The 23,071-nt window shown below is 39.1% G+C and overlaps 3 protein-coding genes across 4 annotated transcripts; 1 reads left to right on the forward strand and 2 right to left on the reverse strand.

The window, feature by feature from the left end:
- Positions 1–9: 9 nt before the first annotated feature.
- Positions 10–6,134, reverse strand: LOC136236364 (methylcytosine dioxygenase TET1-like). Its single transcript, XM_066026504.1, has 11 exons — positions 5,493–6,134; positions 5,185–5,361; positions 4,790–4,856; positions 4,224–4,305; positions 4,079–4,115; positions 3,960–4,016; positions 3,379–3,587; positions 2,972–3,119; positions 2,800–2,889; positions 2,609–2,746; positions 10–1,413 (listed from the first exon to the last, which is right to left on the reverse strand). Exons 1-11 carry the CDS (start codon positions 5,871–5,873, stop codon positions 205–207), a joined length of 2,595 nt encoding a protein of 864 aa, XP_065882576.1. The 5' UTR covers positions 5,874–6,134; the 3' UTR covers positions 10–204.
- A 1,744-nt stretch (positions 6,135–7,878) lies between these two features.
- LOC136236367 (telomerase-binding protein EST1A-like) lies at positions 7,879–18,145 on the forward strand. 2 transcript variants are annotated; one of them, XR_010692106.1, is made up of 19 exons: positions 7,879–8,458; positions 10,242–10,378; positions 11,028–11,134; positions 11,239–11,345; positions 11,651–11,729; positions 12,388–12,498; positions 12,547–12,647; positions 12,692–12,830; positions 13,541–13,602; positions 13,742–13,893; positions 14,332–14,632; positions 14,686–14,768; positions 14,864–14,961; positions 15,422–15,646; positions 16,115–16,312; positions 16,570–16,726; positions 17,011–17,084; positions 17,247–17,367; positions 17,757–17,774. XR_010692106.1 is itself a non-coding variant. In XM_066026508.1 (19 exons), the coding sequence occupies exons 1-19, from the start codon at positions 7,953–7,955 to the stop codon at positions 17,961–17,963; spliced, it is 2,961 nt and encodes a 986-aa protein (XP_065882580.1). In that variant the 5' UTR covers positions 7,880–7,952; the 3' UTR covers positions 17,964–18,145. The 2 variants fall into 2 exon arrangements, 1 of the variants encoding a protein (XP_065882580.1); XM_066026508.1 differs by having other exon boundaries at positions 7,880–8,458; positions 17,011–17,080; positions 17,757–18,145.
- A 27-nt stretch (positions 18,146–18,172) lies between these two features.
- On the reverse strand, positions 18,173–23,022 carry LOC136236368 (WASH complex subunit 1-like). The gene is made up of 4 exons (XM_066026509.1): positions 22,001–23,022; positions 21,645–21,782; positions 20,825–21,088; positions 18,173–18,372 (listed from the first exon to the last, which is right to left on the reverse strand). The coding sequence occupies exons 1-4, from the start codon at positions 22,929–22,931 to the stop codon at positions 18,254–18,256; spliced, it is 1,452 nt and encodes a 483-aa protein (XP_065882581.1). The 5' UTR covers positions 22,932–23,022; the 3' UTR covers positions 18,173–18,253.
- Between the last annotated feature and the right edge of the window lie 49 nt (positions 23,023–23,071).

The following is a 23,071-nucleotide window of genomic DNA, read 5'->3' on the forward strand; positions in this document are numbered from 1 at the left end:
AATGAAATCCACCATAATACATAAATAAAATATATCTTTGTAAATATACATAAAACTATACAATGACGAAACACTATATACAATTGCAGAAACTAAACACAAGTACAAGAACTGATAAATTAGGGCTATAGGGGTAGTATAAAAACATAATATTTGACTATACAGTTAACATATAATATTTCATTTTATTAAAAAAGCACTAATTCATGATTTAGACCAGTGACTATAATTACCTGACATGCAATCCGCAGGCTTACAAAACGAAGTTGACATTGTAAAAGTTGTACCAGTTAGTGTACTAAGAAGTGGAATAGGATAAAGTGATGGCTTAGTAGTAGTCTTTATACTCTTAAGAGGAACAAGGGTTTGTCTATCGATCTTTTCTATAGGTACATCAATGTAAAATAGGTTCTCAAAATATGACATGCGCACTGGTCTTGGCACCTCTCCGATATGGACGTCATTATCACCTTCCAAAATACAAGAAATATCCATTGAGTCTACAAGCGTGACAGGAGAGCTTTCATCAATTCCAGAGTCAACGCTCTCACTTCTTTCAACAAGACTTAACTGTGTTTGCAATTCTACTTCTTTTTGTTTCTCTATCAAAGCTGCAGCCATTTGTTGTTCAATGATCTTCTTCTTTTCTATTTCCCTTTCCTTGGCTTTCTGTTCTTCCTCATGATAACCATGATGGAGTCTATCAAGTCTCTTATGCTGGTAAAACACTAGACTGATTCTGGATGGTTGCTGTCGACAGGTATTGGCGATGGGTGTGGTAGCATGGCGTTCTTTCTTAGCACATTCTACAAGGACTGAACCATGGCCCAGAGCCAGTGCCACACCCCCGCCAACACCCTCAAATTCTTCAGCTGATTTCGGAGGTGTTAGGTTGGCCATCGGAGATGGTGGAACAGTTGACGGTGGTGGTGGTGTGGCCTCTGTTTTAACTCCGAACATCTGTGTAGGGGTCATGGGGGTACAACTAAGCTGTGGGGACTTCACTGGGGTTGGAAATAACGAGGAGAAGGAGCCATGTATGGGAGATTGTTGGGAGAACAGTGGGGTAGTTATGCCATTGACGTGTGAAGTGTTGCGAGTACCATTCAACCCATTCATGTTAGTGTCTTTCTGTAGGAGAGCTTGAATGGAGAATCCATTGGTGTGTTTCACTGGTGTAGTTGGTGAAGGCATTGCTGGTTTAAACAAATTGGGGGTGAACCCATTATTGTTAGTGCTGTGGTTGACTGCTGTAACTGTAGGCTCCTCTTTGCTTTTTGGCTTCCTTATCTCAATACCAGGTACACTCTCGGTTGGACCATTTTTTAAAACATACAGCGGTAACACATGTAGTTGTTCATTCTCCGGCTCAAGTTCAGTACCATAAATACCAGACTTTAAAATAGTACACAACTGTAATGAAAAAGATCATCAAGTATGATTGTCATTCTGCAACAACAATTGAGATTTACATATACACATATTTTTAGTGCAAGTGATCAGTTTAACGTAATCCATACCGGTTTGGTATGTGTGTAGGCATCCTCCTACATACGATCTGCCCAATGATGTGCGGCCTTGAAACACAATGCACATACACAGCCTTCACTTTTAGTTATGCGTACTATGTGTATATACAGGAGCCTTATGACACTTATGAGCTCCAACCAAGGATTGGTTACAATTCCAAAAAAAATATCAGAAACTATGCTACTTTTTCACCTTTCATAGCATTCACCAACAGAAACATAATGTCATCTATATAAGCCAGAAAACTCAAGTTCTGCAATGCGTAAATGCAAATCAAACAGCAAGCAGCTAGCCATTACCCTAAAATCAACAAAAAAACCTTTAGATTCACTAAACTTTATATTTAGCTTGTGTCTAAAAAACTTTCATTACCGTACTATGAGACTTCTAACAGTACACAAGTATACAAGTATACGTTTAATGTGTTACTATGAATCCACTAATATGAAAAAAATATTAACACTAAAAGAAGCCATGGAGTCGAAACTATTTATATAATTATCTACATAAGAATAAGCAGTTTACCTAACACAAACGCTCAAGTTTGAAGCCGTATGACCAGCACTACATTTTGTAAGTAATCCATTTAAACATTATAGCTGGCGATTATGCCTCATGTGGTATGTTCGGAATCTCTACTGACAAGAGATTTATAAGCCTTAAATGTTTCTACAACAATTCAATACTTCAATTATTAGACTTCAGATCTTCACAAAAGGTAGACCTACTAATATCAGGCGGGTGCTAATCACAGACACGTGCCAGCCGAGTGCATGTTTGGCAACCTTGCTTCACTCTAAGGCTTCTGCTTATTATCGCTTGATTTGTAGTCTATTTACAACAGGAAACTAAGCAGGACAACTGATTAGTCTACAAAACCTATTAGCTACTTTTAAAATGATACGCTCCAGATCACTTTTGATGCAGAAAACCCAAGTCCAAGGTGATTAAAAGGCTTTATTGCAAGAATACGCTACTAATGTCAGCTGGATATAATGTCAGTATTCCAAACATTATCAATAAATGTTATGTACTCTCTATACAACTTCACAATGCATTTACTAGATAAAAAACTTACAATAGTCGATCCGTTTGCCATGTTGTAGCGATCAAAGTGACTGTGAGCACAGAAGTCCATACAACATGTGACACCTGAAAATGGTCTCTCTTCTCCGAGACCTAACCTACAGTGGTACCCATCACGTTCTGTTGCAATCTAACAAAACACAGGACAGTATAGAGGTTAATAGTATAATATTTGTACACTACCTGATTCTGAAAGGCCACAGGAGCTAAAGATTTGTATAAAGGAGCCAGGTCTGTCGCCAAACTCTGTAAGTGCCTTGTTAGATTTTCCTCCTGTGAATTGAATAACAAGTATGGTTCCTCTGTTAGCATTTGTGTACACACAAACAAAGTATTGTATTCATAAGAAAGAAACCTTTTCAGCGGGGCCATTGATCTTAAACTTCCGAGGTTCCCTACTCTTGGCGAACTTGCACCCATCATAGTATACAGTCCACGAGCAGCCAAATGAATACGAAGCCCCACAGATGTCAGGATCTTTGCCTTGGCAGGCACAAGTCTTGCTGCAAACACAGAAAAGCATGCTCAATTTGCAAACTTCAAAAATTCAATCCACAACACACAGTCAAATTTACAAGCCTATGTAGTGTAGTGTTGTATCACTGTACCTATTGCTTGTACATGATTTATTACCAATACAAATTGTTATAGGACAAAGTGGTATGGCAGAAGCCTTGCCAACCGCCAGTACAATTCCCGGATGTGATGCTTACATAATATGAAGTATTTAGTTACATGGCACGTAGACAGACAAGCAGTTACCTTTCATTTGTGGAGCATCGACGTGATGTTGGATTACCATACTTCGGCAATGTACCCGTGAGGACTTCATACAGAGAATTGGCTCTCTTTGAGGGAACCCCGTCCCAGAATACAATACTAACTACTGTACAGTTAGTATTGCATGTGTGATTCTTATGGTGGCGGAATAGCACAAGGAACAGCTCTTCCTTGCTAAGACGACGAATCACCTAAACAAACACAAAGTTGCTATGTTACCGACTGGCATACCTCACTGGAATGTGAATACATACAAGAGTGACAATGATGTCAATTCTTAAGAGATTTTCAAAATTATCAGTACCTTTAAATTACATATTTTAAAAGTAAATGGTAATGACTTAACCCACTATTAAAAGTATTTATTATTCATATCTCACATAAAAAAGATCATTTGGTTTCAAATAATGCATCTATTATCTTAACAGTATTGAGTGATGTTATAGCCACAATGAGTAGTACATTGTAAACTGATGGAAATACAATTACTAGTACAAACAAGATCATGCTACCCACACTACACACACGCACGCACACACTACAAAGGAAGCACTGATACTTACTGCTTCAGTTGTGGGACATCCATCAGCTGTCTGAGCTTCAATCCCAACGTAGGAGAGCTGCATGATAAAACAGAGTGTAAAAACTACCCACAGAGTAGGAGCACATAACATCCTCTTACCTCCAACATTCTCAATTGAACTCCACTAACTTGAAACCTACAGATAAAGGAAAAGATACATTTAAATGACAAGGAACAACTTTACAAGAAAATCTATTGCACTATGGAAAACACAAATATAGTGTAATGTGTTTGTTGTTTGTACCTTTCTTCCAACACTTCTCTGAGTTCCTTCTCTGAGCCAGCAGCCCCCAAATGTATATAAAATGGACCATCATCTTCTTTCACTATACAACATGTTTACACCAGTCAAAGTTGTGACCCATTAAGGTGCAACACATTTATGAACAAACTGGAGATGAACTAGCTGACATAAACAAACATCCCTTCAATGTCAACAAATCAGTCTATTCATGTTATATTACAAAATTATAACAAGTCTATGCAATCACCTTATATGGCAAATAGGGGAAGTCTTAAGTACACAGAGACTTATAATTCTATGGACAAAGTTATATAAAGCTTCAATAGAAGCCCACACATCCAGTGCCTGCTAAGATAGGAAACAATTAAAGGACACTTAATTAACATTACACAACACAATATGGCACATATTTGTAGAAATAAGTGTTAATTTGTAAATTCCACATCAAACAACAACTATTTGTACTTGGTTTGTTTGTTCTACAAGTGCACACAACATGGTTGGCATAACAATCTTGTACTGTTTACAAAACTAACCAGTGGGTGTAATATAAACAACAAACTTACCCTCACAGCCACAGGCATTTGGACCATTCTCTTTCTGTGGTGCAGACCGAAACTTCTTCCTAAGCTTCTGTGGATGTTAAAACAACTCAATTAATTCACTGACCGTTTAATTATTACTTATAGTGTACTGTATAATGATAACGAGATGACCACTTTCGCCACATGAGTGACGTAATGAATTTTGTAACCAAAGCTTCCACAAGTAGCCTAACTCCCACGTATTTCAAACATTTTTCACCTCTACACTGCCATAATTGGAATACACGCTAATTGCTCCAATAAGCTTATATGATTACACCTATAGCTGTTATAATCATACGGCTTTTTGATAAGGGGTTTCGGCTGGATGGATGTGTATTGGGTCGGTACAACAGCCAGTCAAGTGCATGTCTCACCTTTGCTGGTATGCCCGAGCCCTTCCCTTCAGGGGTATGGAACCCATTCAAGTGATCTTTCACCACAACTTCCTGATTGGTGCCATTCACTAGGGGATAATCCCCTACACTGTTGTTGAACAAGTGTCGACGCACTGCATTTGCAGTGAAATTTTTCTTCCTCAGAGCTGGTTCAGTCTAAAGTGCACAGAGAAACAGATAGTGGAAGTACATTATTAATATTGTATATCATAAAAACCACAAGATAAATGGGCGTTCATGTATGTATTCACACAAGTTAATGCACGTTTTAACTTGCTAATGCCAACCTTTGGGGCCCTCTTCAGTGCCTCGCAGCGTCTTTTTCTACAAATCTGGCTGTTGTTCGGGTGCATACATGCGCTGCAAATTCCACATTTATCTTCGGGTTTCCTTAAACACCCAGAACATTCGCCACAACGTTTTCTCCTGTTGCGTTTAGTTATCGAAGAAAGTTGGGACGTTAAAGGAGCAGGTAACTGTTTCTCTGTCGTCTTTACTTCAGGCGAATTTTGTTCTGTGCTCGGAACAGCGACAGAAGGCGATGTAGTCGGAGAGGGCGTTTCTTCCACTACAGGTTTAAGGTCTACAGATGGGGGTCTCATTATGAACGGCAGACCCGGAATGCCAGAGCCGTTAAAAAATCTGTAGGGATGATACATCACTGCCATTCTCCTTCAAATTTATCTTTTCTTCTTTTTTCAGTAAATCAATCTAATCATTTCTCTGAGGCTGTAAAGAAAATTAGACGATCACATCGCTTCTTCAAGACAAGGTCGATAATCAGAAAGTTTCGTTAAAACAGTTACTTACAAATATCACATTCAAACGAGTGAAATAAAATCTATAATTAAACTATAATACAATCTTTACGAAAATACCACACAATTATAGTTTCCCCGCAATGCACTCTCCAACCTTCTCCTAGTGACGTAACATCCTATTTGATTGACGCAATACAAGACTCGCAATCACGCAATAACTTCTTGCTAGAAAGCAGCTAAAGCATACGAATTAGTAATGTAGTAGTAGCAACCAAAGCTAGAATTAAAATATGGGTTACATTTTCTTGATTTTCCTTGCTTTTATCAAGCTAGAGATGTGATATAAAGTAAAGCAACATGTACAGCCTTGTAAAGCAACAACATTACGATGACTGCAGTCACTAACTGGGTGGAACAATTACCAAGTCAATGCCATAACCAAAAAGCTACATTTAACAAGTTAGTGAATTGAAGTCTACAAGTTGCCATGACCAGCTGCATGAGGTAGAACACTTGTTCTCACAGCTGATGTTCTGTGAGATAGGTTACTACTGGTACATGCAGGTATTAACAAGTCTCACAGAAGGTTCTCATGTTTAGTTTAATAGGATACTTGGTACAAGATCACAATTTGTCAATTCTTCAATATCATCATCACATCAAGCGTTACAGGAAGTTGTGAGTATGTAGCACATTAACAAATCCATTTTATAATTCTTATGGCTTTCAGGCATAATCTTACAACATATACCAGAGCCATTTAGCTAGGTAGCTATAGCAAGAGTAAAAGTACTATTGGCAAAAGTCAACACTTATATAACAAGTCAGGGATTTCTCAGGGGACTAGCGTTGTGTTAACAAGTACTGAGACTTTTGACTGTTGTATTTTGTAGGTGGTGAGTGCTGGAGGTCTGGGGGGGGGGGGGGGGGAGGAGAGAGGTAGAGGGCATATCCTGTCAAATATTTGTAGTAGATATAATTTGACACCTAAAGTTGTGGTGTGACAAGCTGTTAAAACTTATTGAATGAGAGAAAATTATGATAACTTTGGTAATGTGAAGATTCGCCCCAGCTTAGGCACAAAAAGTCATTTCATGGTGTAGCATTTGTAATTATCTGCTTAACCAATGCAGCATGGATTGTGTAAGTTAGATTATATAGTGTGAAATTGTAGACAGAGCCAAGTAAGTATAAACATTGCTAGTAAATCGTGCTCAGTTGTAACCTTGCAAGCCATCAAATCAATGTGATAGCTGAATGTGGTATCAACTAGCTTCAGTAGCTTGTTAATAAACTGGTTAAATGTGACAGCCTGGTAGCCAAGTAGCTATAATTTCCAGGTAATGTTTACCTTCGTCAATGATTTCCCACCCTAATACAAACAAAGTTACACAATCCTTGGCTAACCTACTAACAGATTTGGACTAGCTGACCCTAACACTGCACCCAGCAGGTAAATATGTCAGGCCGTTGTCATGGAGTCAATGGCTTGGTGACGAGTCATTAGTACTTCTCTACCAACAGATGTGATGACACCTACAAATAAATGACCTGACTGACCTATGTACCTGGTGAATCATGACATGTCATCATTATGACATAAGGGTAGAAGTGACAAACAGGTATACTGTGACACATACTATATGTATATAATAGGAACAGGTTTGTATACAAACACTCAGGACATTTACCTGTGTGTATAACACATAAGATGTCCTAGTCATCATTTATCATGAGAAATATAACCCTTGTGTCGGGCTCGCCTCGTACATACATTCCATTGGCAGGCCATAAATCAGCTTGGAAGTAGCACTGAGCTTGTTAGTACCTATATTTGGTAGGCCGAAGCTGGTGTAATTAATACAATCACTCAATACGTATGAGCTCATTATTACATGCATGTATTAAACAGGTTTAGAGTGTTGATATACACTGATAGTCAAAGACTCACGTGATAGCTGACAATGGTGCGCTGCTAAGGGGGCTATGTCCATTTCTCGACGTACAGATGACGCGAGTAGGAGAGTAAATGATGTAGCAAACGTCTGTGATTCTAACAGCCCGAATTCAACCCGGGAACTTTTGCGAACGGGCGTAGTGCAGCAGCTAGCTAACACCCAAAGGGAGACGGGTGAATATAGACAAAAAAAACATGGCAAGGCAAACAGTAGAAAGGTAGAAACGAGCGGCGGAGATTTGACATTTGTTACGAGCAGTTTGTCATCCCAAATAACGCCCACCAAAGATTTAATACATTCAAGCACGGATGAAATTGGTGCAATGAAAGAGACGCATGGCGTGTTGAGAGTACCAGAAGGCGTCAGGAAATCTCAGTCACCCAAGAGAGATGCAGTGAGTGCTTCAATTAACCATGGAAGGAAGGGGGCTGGTGAAGTCATGAGTGAGATAACAGCTCATGAAACTGATCTTAATAACTTGGTATCACGATGGTCTGGAGATGCTAGCAAGTTTCAACGCATCACAGAAATTTGGTGAGTATACAATAGTAGAATACACACTGAAGTATATCAACTGTATACATGCACACAGATGCATGTTTCCCTCGTAATACACACACTGCACATTATCATACCATTGTGTCTGTGTCGTAACTGGTATTAAACGGCTTCATTGGGATGTTGTACATGTGCTTTGTCGCACTTCTAAGGTCTAATGACTTTATTTTCGTAAATATTTTGTAATTGAAGTCAATTACAACTGATCATTGATTGCTTGCGATTCAGTAATCTACAAGTGTCATTTAGGCAGCGTGTTTGTAATTAAATTTTAACTTTGTAAGTGTGCCTAACCACAAATTTAAAGAGCGCAAATTACTTATGACAGCTATGCTGCAAATTTGTTTGCTGATTACATTCAGCTTCAAATATGAATACACCTGTACATATGGGCTGTTATTTAACCCTTTGATTTAGCAAACTGTTGATTGGGTTAGTGAATTTTGCATTTTTTTGTACAGATCACAATAATGTGTAAGCCTTGACATGTTTGTCTTAAGTATCGTGCCTCAAGATTTTTGTTAAGATTGTATATCAAATTCAGCAACAACAGTGTGCTGTTTAATTTCCGTTCACACTGGAACATATAGCGCATACACAAAACTTTATTGGCATATATATATATACTGCAGCTGAATTGACAATTGCCTGAATTCTAATGCAATATTGTACAGTATTTGTGACCGTCTCAGTGAAAACTCGTCTAGTTCGCACAAGCATGTGTTTTGAGAAAAACGAATTTAAAAAAAAATTGGTGAAATTATGTGTTACAAAGAAAATTTTACACAAATTTTAATCGAGCCATTACTCAGAGAAGGAAAATCATTTAAACCTATACACCATCTTATTCGCCTACTCATGGGGAGTTCAAAATCTTTGTTTGATTTCTGTAGTCCCAATGGTTTGCGTGTCGCGTGCGTTTGTTTACGATGCGGTAGACATAAACAAAATCGTTTCTGTTTCTTCAATAAAACCACCTTCATACACCTATGTGTAAGTAACTGCTGGGTGAAAACTAAACCTTGGTCGATTTGCTGATCCATGGTGAGCATTGTAAGCCGAATCCTAACTCTGTAGACTAATCCAAATGGAAGTTATGGCTGCGAATGTAAGTGCCTGTAGTTTATTTTTAGTATAGTCACTGTACAAATCGATTTCCTTGCATTTCCTACTGTCTAGTGCTGTAATTCCAAAACTACTCACTATAATTGACTGAAACTTTGGTGAACCATTCCTTGAACAATGTAGATAACGCTGAGAAATTTAAAAAAAAAATGAACTAGACGGGTAGATGGTCACAGTGTTAGTAGCTAAGCTTACTGAATGGCATCCTACTTGATTATTTATAAAAGTGAATATTAATATCAAGAGTTGATAATAAGAGGAGAGTGTCTAACACAATACAAAGTCTCTACAAATGCTCTCCTATTATTAACTCTTGCTAATACTCTATAGCCTTCATTTACAGTAAGTTTAAATGTCATTATTGTTGTAAGTTGATATGAACAAGGAGATATCTTTCACGTTGTTCAGTATTTGCCATTGTACATATCTAGCCCTTTGTTTGTGGTAACATAATAAGGTACTGCATGTTAATGTGCACTCCTACAAAGTTGTGGAACTTATCACTCCAACCTTTGCTCTAACTCCAGCAATTCACTGAAGCCATGAGCCTCCAGAAAACTTTTTGCTGCTTTCAGAGGCTAACTCTATGTAAATAGCTTGTAGTAAATTTGAGGTAATTTTATAATATTTGTAGTGTACAACTGCAGCAGTTATGGAAAGACATTATTAGGAGCAAGGTTGATCTCGGGGACTGCACTCGGATATGGCAGAATTGTCACTACGTTGTAACTGAAGGTACAAGGAGACGACTAGCAAGGAAATCTTTCAAAGGTACTCTACCTAATGAGATTAGCTGCCCATTGTTTTTGAAATATTTGAAGCCAGTTTAGTGTCGGTTGTTAGGCAGTTGGTATGCTTGTGGCGGGAATTTCAGAACCAAACGTTGTTTTGAAACATTGCCTATTTTGTGTAGATGTTTTGTCTTAGCTAACATTTGTGAGGTGTCCAGCTGTATCTCAGCAAAGTGGGATGTTTTATATTTTGTTTCAATTGAAGAATGTTGGGTATAGCTTGTTGCAAAGGACACTCTGAAATGTGGACACCTGGCAAGACTTATCCATCCATTTGTAAATTTTACTGTACACACCTGAAATGAGGACATTTTGATAATCAGTCCAAGCTTCATATATTCAGGCCACCCCACTACCGTTATAGTAGAAGTGTTCAAGCTGAAATATAGTGACATCAAATAGGAAATGAGTTTGTGAAGGTCGCTTTGCTGTTGCTAACCTTTCTTCCTGAAAGCAAAAGGTATAATTTTCCTGGAAGTATGGCAGTTTGAATTATACAGACCATTGTGGCCACTCATAATTGATAGGCCTCTATTTTTAATGTTGTTCATGAATTTGAATTTGCTGTTTCTTTTTAAGTCTTCATTTCTAGGTATGGTGGGGGTATACATGATATTGTTGTGATGTAGGTAATTTGAAGGAAGAGTTTCTCAGCTTCTTGGAATCATCAATACAATATTATACTGGTCTAATGGAGTTGCTGGAGGGAGCCAGTGAAGGTCAAAGTAAAAGAAAGGTAAATTGTGTTGTACATCTTGCTGTGTATTCTAGAGGAGACCCATTAGGACCATTTCCTATAAGGAGACCTGTTACATCTATTAATGTGTGTTATCTTTGTAGGAGAAAATCAATGTCTTGCTATGCCACCACTTTAACATCTACATCGGAGACTTGTATCGCTATCGAGAACAACTAGTACCTAAGCCTGATTGGGGAAAGCCACGCAGGTAGGTCCTACTTTGTGATTGTGGTATTGTATTGTATTGTATTGAAGCACCTCATATTATTATCCTGGAAGAGTGCTCGCACTTTTTTTAATGATGGGATATGTGCTACAAGTAGGAAGCTATAGAATGACTCATTTTTTGCTAGCTTGTGTTTTGTATGCAAACTTGCCAGCTAATTGAGGCACTAGCTATACCATCAAGTTGTATAAACAGTAAATAACTTGGCCACTTAAACTGACCAAAGTAAAGCCCGTTGGTCAGGCAGTGAGACATTTGTTAATTTGTTTCCTTCTTTATTGTTTCAGCTACTATTTGAGGGCACAGCAGCTGGCTCCAAGGAATGGCAAGCCATACAACCAGCTTGCAGTGATTGCTATCCATGCAGTGAGTCAGATATATGTGTGTATGTGTGTAAGCTAGGAGCCTATTAAATGTGTGTGAAGATTTATTGAATTTGCTATAGTTAACTTTTTGTGTTAATCAGCTGTTGGATTAGACAATGTTAATTTTACACTGTGCAAAAAACAATTAGTTTTTGACAAAGGGCATTTAGAAGCTGATAAAGTAAATTATGATTTAGCTACTTACATGATGATGTATTATTCATTAAGTGTGACAGAAAGTCTAAAACACACTGGTCATACTGGTTTCGCTTTTGAAGAGGATGTCTTTGTTTGCTTTGAAGAATCCAGTGGTTTTATTACTGTTTTAGCAACAGGAACAAAATGGATTCCTTAGAACTTGAAAAAGTGAAAAACAGGGCAACCTTATTAAATTGAAGTTACCAGGCGTGGCTTGTGTGCACACACTATTCTTTTCAGCTCAATTTCATTAGGATGTCACATGAAAAGTTTGTGTGCTCCAAAGGGTGGGAATTTATCAGCTCCTGGAGGATATTTTCATCCTGTGAAAGTTCAATGAGGAAGTTAGGGACTTGTTGAATATGTATTGATTGCCACCACATGTGTGTGTTGTGCACACACTACATGCATGTATACGTGTGCATGTACATATGCTACAATATAGATATGTGTTGTTACAGCATCGTCGGTTGGATGCTGTCTATTACTACATCAGAAGTCTCACAGCCAGCAATCCCTTCCTATCAGCTAAGGAGAGCCTTGCAGCTCTCTTTGATGAAACCAGCAAGAAGGTAGCTATATTATTGTACTGTCTGTGTAGCCTATATATTCTTTATAAGGCAGAAATGGAAGATGAGAAGCTGAAAATGGATGAGGAGAAAAGAAGGAAAAGGAGTGAGCGTAAGCAGAGGAGACAAGACAAACAGTCAAGTGACTTAAGGTGTGGGTGATAGTTGCCGAGTAGTATTGTAACATCTCTTTTAGTAAAGAGGTATGGGTGCTGCCATGGCAGGTGGATAAATTGGAGGATGTTCTGATATCATCGGCACGGCCTGTAAATGACACACACTCCTCACCATCTCCCTTAAAGGTAGCTGTGTCATTAGAGCACCCAAGTTCTGAGGTGTGTACTGAGAAACAGTGTGTACAGCGTATGTAACTTTTTCTTATGACAACTTATGTGTACACAGTTACACCACTCACACGTGTACATGCCACACACACATGCCGTATATTGCTGTATAAAAGCCTGGGTTTTTGTTTCCTTTCCAACCAGCTTTAAATGAGTAGGACATTTAGTCAAGACCAGGTGTTTATTTTGGGTAGGTATAATTATAAGTGACATTCGGCATTTAATTGAATTTGGATGAAAATGTTGTATCGGTAAGCATGGAGGGTGTGTTATTACTGGTAAAGTCCTCAATCCCTGATGCCTGATTACTTGTAGTACCTTATGGTTCTATTGTTGATAATTTGAAGAAGCAGCAGCAGCAAGGAAAGTAGCCACTATCAGCAGACTCCATTAATATATAGCCTGGCCTATGTTTGAGACCAGGTGCTTATTTTTTCCATATGTGCTAGAAGCACCCACACCTTATAGTTGTTTATTTGAACCTGGCTTTTACACGAGAAATACGGTACATGTAGGCGGACAATTTTAAAAGTACACTTTTCATCATTCGTGATTAAGTATGAGCTCTTTGTTTGGACAGCTGAAGATGAAGTGCACTTTGTCCTCATTATATTGTTATCAGACAACCACAAATTTATTACATTAGCATGACATTAGTGATTGAGAACTGTGATAATTGAATAATTGTGACTCTCCCTTAGCTAATGAAGAACCTGGTGGCCAGTATGCTGATTGTGCATGGAAAATTTTTTACCAAAATTGGGTATGTATTTTGTGTGAGTGAAGTACAGTGTGTATGTGTTGTTTGTGTGTGTGTGTGTGTGTATGTGTTGTGTGTGTGTGTTTGTGTGTATGTGTGTGTTAGTGGTATCTGTAGCGGCAAGATTTGTGTCGTTTTCCAGTTTAGAGAGAATCAATGATGCTGTTGAGAAGTGTCTTGCTCTTTGGAAACAAGTACTCCATTATCAATTGTCCACTCAAGACACATCACGCTTCATGAAGATATTGGTGCTTTGCTTCTTCTCAATGCACAATGCAGCAGAAAGAGAACAGGGTAAATTAGTAGAACAAACATCTGTTTACAGATGTTCACATTTGACATGTCATAGTTTATGTCACTGGGTCTGGGCACTTAAGTTACTTATAAGTGTTGCTTGGTATGATAATGTTTTCTTAATTAGCGACCTGAATTAATGGAGGAAAAAACTATTTAACAATTATGTAAGTATATGTGTATTACCTCATCTAATGAAGATGCTTAGTATGGTACCAAGCACTGCAACCCACACTTGCACACGTGCATGTGTATGCACATTTACACTCACAGACACATACTACAGTCCCTCAGTATGCATCTACGTACTGTGTCACACATACTAGGTGTACGGTGGACATGTTTATTTGGTTCATTACTGCATTACATACAGGTGTATTTGTAATTTTATGTCTAGAAAACAGCATTGCTTCATTCCTATAATATTATTTCTTTTAGCTTCTAGGCCAGCTTGCCTATACTACTGTGGTTTAGCTGGCTCCTTTGTGCTGCAGTTTCTTCATGGAACAGTGCAAGTCTGCAATAGTGCACTGTCAGCATTTGGTCAGAAGGAAGCTGAATTAAATGCTGACAAAAAGGGAACTACACCAGGTAATGATAATGAAGACTCAGAGGAACTACAGTCTTTGCTTGATCTTCTTGCTTGTCATTTGCCACTGATTAAGATATGGTTTGACTGGCTGTGTTGCCAGCTAAGACTGTGGTATGACTGTAGTCAACAGATCAACAATGCTACGCAGTGAGTGATGAGAGTGATGTGTTTTTAGTCTTTTATGTGTGTTTGTGTTTAAGGCAAGAGTTTTGGATGGCTAGTGAATGTTTGCTGAATCATCTGGCAGGGCTTGAGACCAGCCTGGGTTCACGGTCTACTGCGGGTAAGTCCTGAATGTGACATAGGCACACACACTTCATACTCAAAGTTTTGTGGTGCAGCGGTGGTTAGGGTAATACCCTTTCATTTCCCCTACAGCTATGATGATAACTGTCCACCTGTGGGAGGACAAGTCCTTGGCAGGTTTCATACCACTCAAGGCTCTGGCCTACTCTTCAGAAGGTGTTAACCACAAGGTATGTTTACCCATACAGTGATGTTGTGGTGTCTTTGGCTGTCAATAGAAAACATACAAGTATTGTCATTATGATTATGGTCTGCTCTGTTGAACAACCAGTAATGATATTCATGATGGTATAAATACTTCATGTTGCTATGCCAATAATGTGTGGTATTCTACGACAAGGCTTGGCTTCCGTGTCTGAGTTGTGTTATGTTGTACAACCTCTTTAGTCTGGACGTTTTGGGCCTACGGACAGTAACAGACTGTTCAGATAAACGTGTGATCTCTAAATACAACACAACTTGAAGAGATAGCCTTTTATACAGTGGCATCTAAGATATTGCCTTGACTATACAGAGCATCGTACAGATTTATTATCTTGTTATGGTTAATATGTATGGATTAGTGCAGTTATGTCATATATATGTTAAGTCAAGTGAACATTTTGCTTGTACCTGTAATTTTATTTGCAGAATGTGTTTGCTGAGGGTGTCCATCGAATTGTGACCATTTTACGCACCTGTGAACGTCTGTTTGCTAAGCCAGATAGCAGCAGTGAGAGTGTCTGGACTCTGCCTTTGCTGTTTGATGGCGTAAAGTTCATTTATCAATCACACATGCCAACATCGTCCTCCACCAAGACAGACAACAGTGTTGTAGCAGTAGTTACTGACCAGAGCAATACTGACAATCTTGAGGTTTGTATGCTATAATAGTATTTCCTATTTAAAGCACACCTCAGTAGTAGTTGCTTTTGTAATAGTTTTGTCAAACTTGTCTAGAATAGGTCTGGTTGTTCTAAGTGTTACTCACTAAGTGATGTGTTTTGGAGAACCAATATATGCACTATGTATCTTGTGGCCAGCTTTGTGACGAGTATTTTTATATTAAAATCATAGTATCTAAAAATTACTATATATATACCCGTGGCAATGATATCTGTTAACTTCAGCTAGCATAGGCTGCATGTGAAATTTGATCCAGTTCATACTGAACTAATGTACACATTGAAATCTCGTTAATTAATAAATAGGGTTACCTATGATACAGTACCTACCTATATGGTTTCAGTATTGAAATTATGTTGATCTGTTCATGAGGTACACCTTGAGGTGGTCAGGAAGTAATAAACACAAGTAAACTGTTGCTATTTCAACTATCCACAGGAGCACAGCAGCTCGGACAGTGACAGTGTTATAGTAGAAGATGACAGCAGTGAAGATGAAGCACCACCACCACCACATCTACAGTCACCAGTATTAGGACAAGAGGCTTCACTATCAGACATAGACAGGTTGAGAATTGAGAAAGAACGTCTAACAAGGAAGTTACAAACTCAACAACAGACCCAACAAGACATTGAGGTACTTACTGGCCACCCACACAGTGTGGGTATATCCTACTTTGTACACTTTATTAAAGTTGTTTAATAGCAATACTTTATTAGCTAGGGCTTCTTTCTTTAAACATTTGTACTTTTTCTTTTGAATGTCTTTAACTTTGATCACTAAATCATTGCAAAAAATTATATGATTTGAACATTCTGAAAACTTTTGAGTGTCTTCTATAAGGAAGCTTTGTTATTTAGTATTATTTTATTATTGTCTCTCCCCCCTCTCAGAATGTCCTTGAGGCACGGAGCAAGCAAGAAGTACACCACCAAAGAGTTGTCATACCCAAATATGTTGTCCCAGATACCAATTGCTTCATCTATGACCTTGTCTCCATCCAGCACATTGTAGCCTCAGGCCATTTCACTGTTGTCATACCGTTAACAGGTAGGTACATTGCCTTATTTTGTTATGTAACTACTATTATTAGTATGCAATACATGTGTAATTGTCACAATTGTTTATGTATTATAGCAAAACCTTCTTAGTAAATGTACTCCATGCACAGCTTCCAACTAACCTAATGTTCTGCTTGAAGATTTATATAATAACGTAATATTATAAATGTAATATTATAACTACATCAGTGTATCCAATAGAAGACATGCCTAGGGATGGTTGTTAAGGGGGTACTACATACTGTTGGTAACATGTGAGTGTTTTGTCTGTAGTTGTGATGGAATTAGAAGGATTGATGAAAGGTTCTTCTATTAGAACTGACACTCCTGTGGAAGGAGCACAGTAGGTTTCTTTAAATGTCAGTAAAATCCCTCCTCAAGGCATATCCTGTATTTTGACTAGTGTCTCAGTTTAGAAACTTGAGAACCATTACCTCATCAGAAATTATCTACTTTTGGAGGGATTTAACTAAATTTGAATTCCCTAATTAATGCACATCATTGTTTAGGAAAGCTGTGGAGTACCTCAAGAAATGTTTTGATGTGAAGGAACGTTGTGTAAAGTTGTTGACTACAAAAGGAAACTTCCTTTCCACAATGTCAATCAGATCAGAGTTAACAGGCATCCAGGTAAGGCCAGTGTAACATTAAGTGTGAAATAAAAGAAATTTACAAAATGTCAGTATTGAGTCAGAAATCACATCTCAGCTTTTGTTACTTCCATTGGTACTTTTTGAGACCTTAGAATGTTGTGTGCATTGATATGATTATTTGAAGCACTTTGTAGGGTTTTTGTGTTTGGTTCAAGGTGCAATTTCATTGTAATTGAAACTGGTAGGAAAATGGGATACATTTTAGGGTTATTATTTGGGTTATGGGTGAACCAACTATCCTGTTAAGGTGCATGGCTTTGTTTTCAAAAGAAATTTATCACACAGCCTTCCATAGATATCATTTTTAAAAAGCTGTGTTTCATTATCTAATACTTTATTATTCACATGGTGTTTTTGTTGTTGTAGATATCCAATGATGACTATATTTTATTGAGCTCGGTGAACTTGCGTAGCAAGGTTGACTCCAGTCACATCAGTGGTGCAAGCAGGAAAGTTGAAAACTGTTACACAGTCATTTTGCTGACAGATGATAGGAATTTGAGGGTGAAGGCATATGCTCAAGACTTCCCGGTAAAAAGCCTGTCAGAATTTATGGCCTGGTGTAAATTGTGAAACAAATTTTGCTGCTACTGCTGACATTTTTGGATCTCTTGTAACCTACATTATTTTTTTTACATACAGGTTGTTAGACTGTTTTGTTTTGTTTCTTTTTGTAATTACAAGCATTGTACCCACCCCTTCTGCTCCAAAGAATACATGTGAATAAACTACATAGAATAAAAAACATTATAATAATTAATGGCTGCGCTGACTCGGCATGGTCCTCTCCTCAAGCAGCAGTCAATAATTAATACAATAATAGAATCAAAAGAGATCACAACATTCAATATACAGTCAAGTCTTCAAGGCATTGTGGTGGATTTGTCCCAGTCATCGTCACTGTTTCCGTCTGCCTCTGACTTGCCGCCGGCCTTTGGAGGAGGTATCATAGCAGCTATCTTATCCATCATGGTTCCACCACCTGTAATGATCAGTATAGTTTAGTGGCTACCTCTAAAATAAGACCATTTTGAGTAGGTGCCAAACACATGCTAAGGTGTACTTTACAACCCAGTAACATATATTTTATTGAAATGTGAATTGCAAACATGAATTCAAAATCCTCACAGTAGCCAGAATTATGATGGGTGGTCGTTATAGTGGGCCATAGCAACATGTCAATTATGGGGTATCTCAACTGTGGGACAAAACTAACAAATGCCTTGTTAAAATCTGAATATGCATTTCATACTATCTTCATTGAACACCAAAATATTATCTCTGAAGTGGTAATACACTCTACAAATAAGCACATTGTTTTTTCCATCAGAGCTGGCAAAATGTTTCCAAATAATTATAGATAATACAACATTTCCCTACTTAGGTGGCCGCTCCAAAGTTGGCTCCGAGCGTGGCGCTTGGCCGGAATCTGGGTGGCCTGCGGATCAAGTCACGATGGGGTTAGCTTTTTTTTTCAGCCGTTCTAGGTATTTGTCCCGTTTCACTTTAGGATATTTAGCTCAAAGATTTTCGCTTAGGCTCCTAGGCTATGTCTTCCAGGCATTCCCAGGGAAGGATAACCTGTGCTTCATATCACTGAGAGTTCCTCTCCAGGGTGTTGGATAGCATCATCTGCAGGTGATGACAGAACAATGGTCATGCCCCCCCCTTCAAACTGTCCTCAGCCCCATGGGTATTCACCAAAACCCTCAAATCAGCCATGGAAATACTGAGACAAAAGGGGGTAAGCCTACATGGATGACATTTCTCTTGACTCTGCTTGCAGAGTCAAAAGAAAACGATCCACAATCACCTAGCAGGGGACATATCTGTTAGAAAATCTGGGGTTCATAATCAACAGAAAGAAATCTGTTATGAACCCAACTCAAACCTAGGTCTAACTGTGGACTCCATAAAAATGGCTCCCCCCCACAGAAAATGAAAAGTATATGGGCGGAGGCCCACAAAATAGCAAGGCTGGGAATTGTGACAGCCCATTCTTGGCTCACTTGTTGGGCCAGGTGAACTGATAAACTCTCCTCTGGAATATAAATTTCAGGTACTTTCTGGTACTTTCTGTATTGATGGTACATGGGTATTGTGAAGAAGGCATCCTTTAGGTCGACCTTGGCTAGCCAGTCCCCTGGCTACAGGGGGTCTTTCAAGATGTGAATCCCCTCCATCTTGAAACGTTCTTTTTGAATAAATTTGTTCAGGGCTAGTTGATGACCGGATGTTGCCCCCATCCTTCTTTGGAACCAAGAAGAGGTTTGAGTAGAACCCCTCTGATGGTTGTACCTCCTCTATAGCTTGTTTCTGTAACAGCTCTGTGATCTCCATGATCAACTGGAGCTGGTCTGCTGGGGAAGTTGGAAATGCTTCTGTTGTGGTTTGGTCCAGAAGTCTATCCTGTAGCCCTGTACAGTGTTTATGACCCACCGGTCCTGAGTTATGGCCTGCCAATTGTGCAGGTGGTGTGTCAGTCTTCAGGCTAATGGTTTGGCTGGGATTTAGAGTGTCTGAATGCCCTGGCGAGTAATATGATGTTTCAACATACAACTTTGTATTGTAGTTGGCCTCCTTTCTGGGGGCCCTGATTCTAGTAGCCCCCCCCCCTGCTGTTGAGGGGGGGGGGGGGTTCGGAAAGGGCTCCTCTGTTCCGGGAGTGGTGGTAAGTTGCTCTACTCCAACAACAATGATGAGTTGCTTTACTCCAAGAACAAAGGTGAGTTGTTCTACTCAGAGAACGACAGTAAGTTCTTTCACTCTGAGAACGACAGCCAGTTGCTCTACTCTGAGAATGACGATGGTGAGTTGTTCTGCTCCGAGAATGATGGTGGGTTGTTTTACTCAACAACTTCCTTTTTAGTTTATCAAACTTCTGAGATATCTCCTGAGCTATGTTTGCCATTTTTAGAGCTGTGACACATGTTCGAGCTATGAAAAAGAAATGAGATGTTCAGTTTCATAGCTTTGGGGGTTCGATTGTGGGTTTTTACTTTGCACCGGAGGTACACAAAGCTGTGAACATAGCTGTTAGAATGAAAACTGGCCATACACCATTGATATGTGAGACTGAGCCATCTGAAATATAATACCCAAATCCTAGGTAATATCCATGCACTTTCCATATATCTTTAGTGTACATAAGAAGGCAAGAAATGGTTTGGCAAGCCAAAGTGTATGTGTGACTGTCCTGTGTGCTTTAGTTGCACTCAAGTAGTCAGCATGGGTGCTGCATGCATGTCTGTTCTTGTTGCTCACATGTTGCCATGACACACAAACATGTAACATGCTGGGGAAAACTCTAGTTGTAACATAAAACAAATCACAGTTCAGGTAGTATGTTATGTGAACCATATTTCTAGCAACAAAGAAATCAAAATTTTCATTGACGACTATCAAAGCCCACAGTATCCCACTTAAATGGTTACCTGTGTTGGGCATGTCATCTTTGTCTTGTCGTCCACTAATTCCTTTACGTCTTCTGGTCAGGGCAGCATGTAGGTCACCAAGAAGGTCCCCTGGTCCACTGCTAGCTGCTGGTATTGCATCTTCCTCTTCTTTCTTGGCCTTGCGTCGTTTCTTCCGTTCTTTTGCAGTCTTAAGACCAGCCTTATCTGTGCCGCCAGCCTTCCTAATAGCTTCCATTAAATTGGCACGCCCATCATCCATGCTTGGTATATCAGCAGATTTATCTAGAATTACATGACAATGTACTTCAAACATTTGTTATTTATATGGCCGCAACCAATTACAAATCCAAGAGCACAATATACTACACAAGCAAAAACTAAACAATTTTTATGCAAAGTGAGCCAAACATCTAATAGAACAGTCACCAAAATTCTTAACATCTCTGCAATGGGCAGTATTGGGACCAACAATTGTTGCTGCAATATAAAAGGAACTGGACCAGTCTTTCAGAGGTAAAAAATATGGAACCAGAGTAGTTGGAACAAACAATTTGTCTGAACAGAAATTTCAATAGGCATCATATAGCCAACAATGCCACATTATTGTGCTCAGTTTGCAAGGCCCCTTTCAGACATTTTGGCTACATTCACAATCCAAAGAGCAAAACACTCTAACAAAGCAGTCACTAAACTTTCTTAGCCCATAATTCACTATGGTAAAATAGTATTGCTATATGGTTGTAGTCAGTTCGCTGGGTGACATGATTTCATTTTTTAATTTCAAACAAACATTCTAATAGCAAAACACTATTTTAATAGAGCAGCCACACTTACTGACCTGCAGGAGGCTCATCATCGTCACTTCCTGTTGGAGGTGGTGGCGGAGGAGGAGGTGCAGCTTCTGGTGGGGGTGGAGGTGGTGGAGGCGCCGCTGCTTCCGGAGGTGGAGGAGGGGGTGGGGCTCCAGATGGACCAACTGGAAAAGAATCAATATACAACAGACATTCCCAAATATTCTGCAGTTTTTAGATTTACTCTACATACCCTCTTCTTTATGCACAATATGGAACCCAGAATGTGTGGTTGCATATTTATAAGCAAAAAACACGGGACAAATCCTTTTACACATTTTTTTAAATGGGACAAATCCTTTTACACACTTTTTAAATTTGGTGGTCCCCTATAAATACTTACATTCTGTAATTGTAACTGGAATTGATGGGACAGTGTTCTCACTAATTTCTAGTGAAGGTAGCTCAGGTACATTAGAGCCAGCTATTGATGGTGCAATTGACTGGCCCATATCTGCCTCAAACAAAAGATCGTCAGCAACATTAGGTAAGTGAGGAAGTTGTAAAGGAACCTCCAACTCTGGTAGATCTGGCATCTTTGGTTTATACATGACATCATCCGCAGTACCACGTAACAACTCCTCTCCTTCAGTAATGGTATAAGGAGCTTCTGAGATCTCATCTTCTTTAATAGTATCACGTGTTTTTGTCTTAACTCCCTCGAGTGGATCAAGAATTACATATTTCTTGTAAGGATTTTCAGATGTATTAAATAACAGCAGGGAGCTAACTGATGGAAGGTGCTTAGGAAGGCTGCCAAGACCTTCGCCTTCTTCTTCAACGTGGTCTTCTTCACTCCTTTCTGCAGATTTCTGTTTCTGTGTGTGCTTCCTTACAATGGCCTTTGTTGCAAGTCTTGGCTTGAAATATTCTCTCTTTGCAAGCATCATCTCGTTCGTAACATCTGGTAGTCGGATGTCACTGCTGACTTTACTGCGTTTAATTTTCTGCAGTTGAGGATTGACACCAGCAAACAGTGTGGTATAGTCGCTAAGGAACTCAGGTGCTGGGTACTTTGGAGTGGAGAAAACTTGAGTAGCCTTACTCCTGTGATTCCGTAGTTTATCTACCTTAGCTTGGCACGTGTTGATACGATTGTTAATAGCTGTTAACTGGTCCCTGTTCTCCGCCACACGATTACTAATCCGGTTGAAGATATCGTTTGCTATCGCCTGTAAGTACTCCAATGAGTCTATGACTTGTGACAAGGACTCTTCGCGGCGTAAATCCGGTAGTACGACCGGAACGTGGTACATCTGCACAGCTGACGACATTGTTAACTCTTTCAACTAATACCACTGTACGTCTGTTTCTTTTATCACATGACGACAGAGGTGTCTAATTCTAATAGTTTAACGCAGTAAGTTTATGCTTCTTATAATTTAATGCACATTTGTTGATTAAGCGCGCCAAT

The sequence above is a fragment of the Dysidea avara genome, chromosome 10 (genome assembly GCF_963678975.1).
Source record: "Dysidea avara chromosome 10, odDysAvar1.4, whole genome shotgun sequence".
NCBI classification, from domain to species: domain Eukaryota; kingdom Metazoa; phylum Porifera; class Demospongiae; order Dictyoceratida; family Dysideidae; genus Dysidea; species Dysidea avara.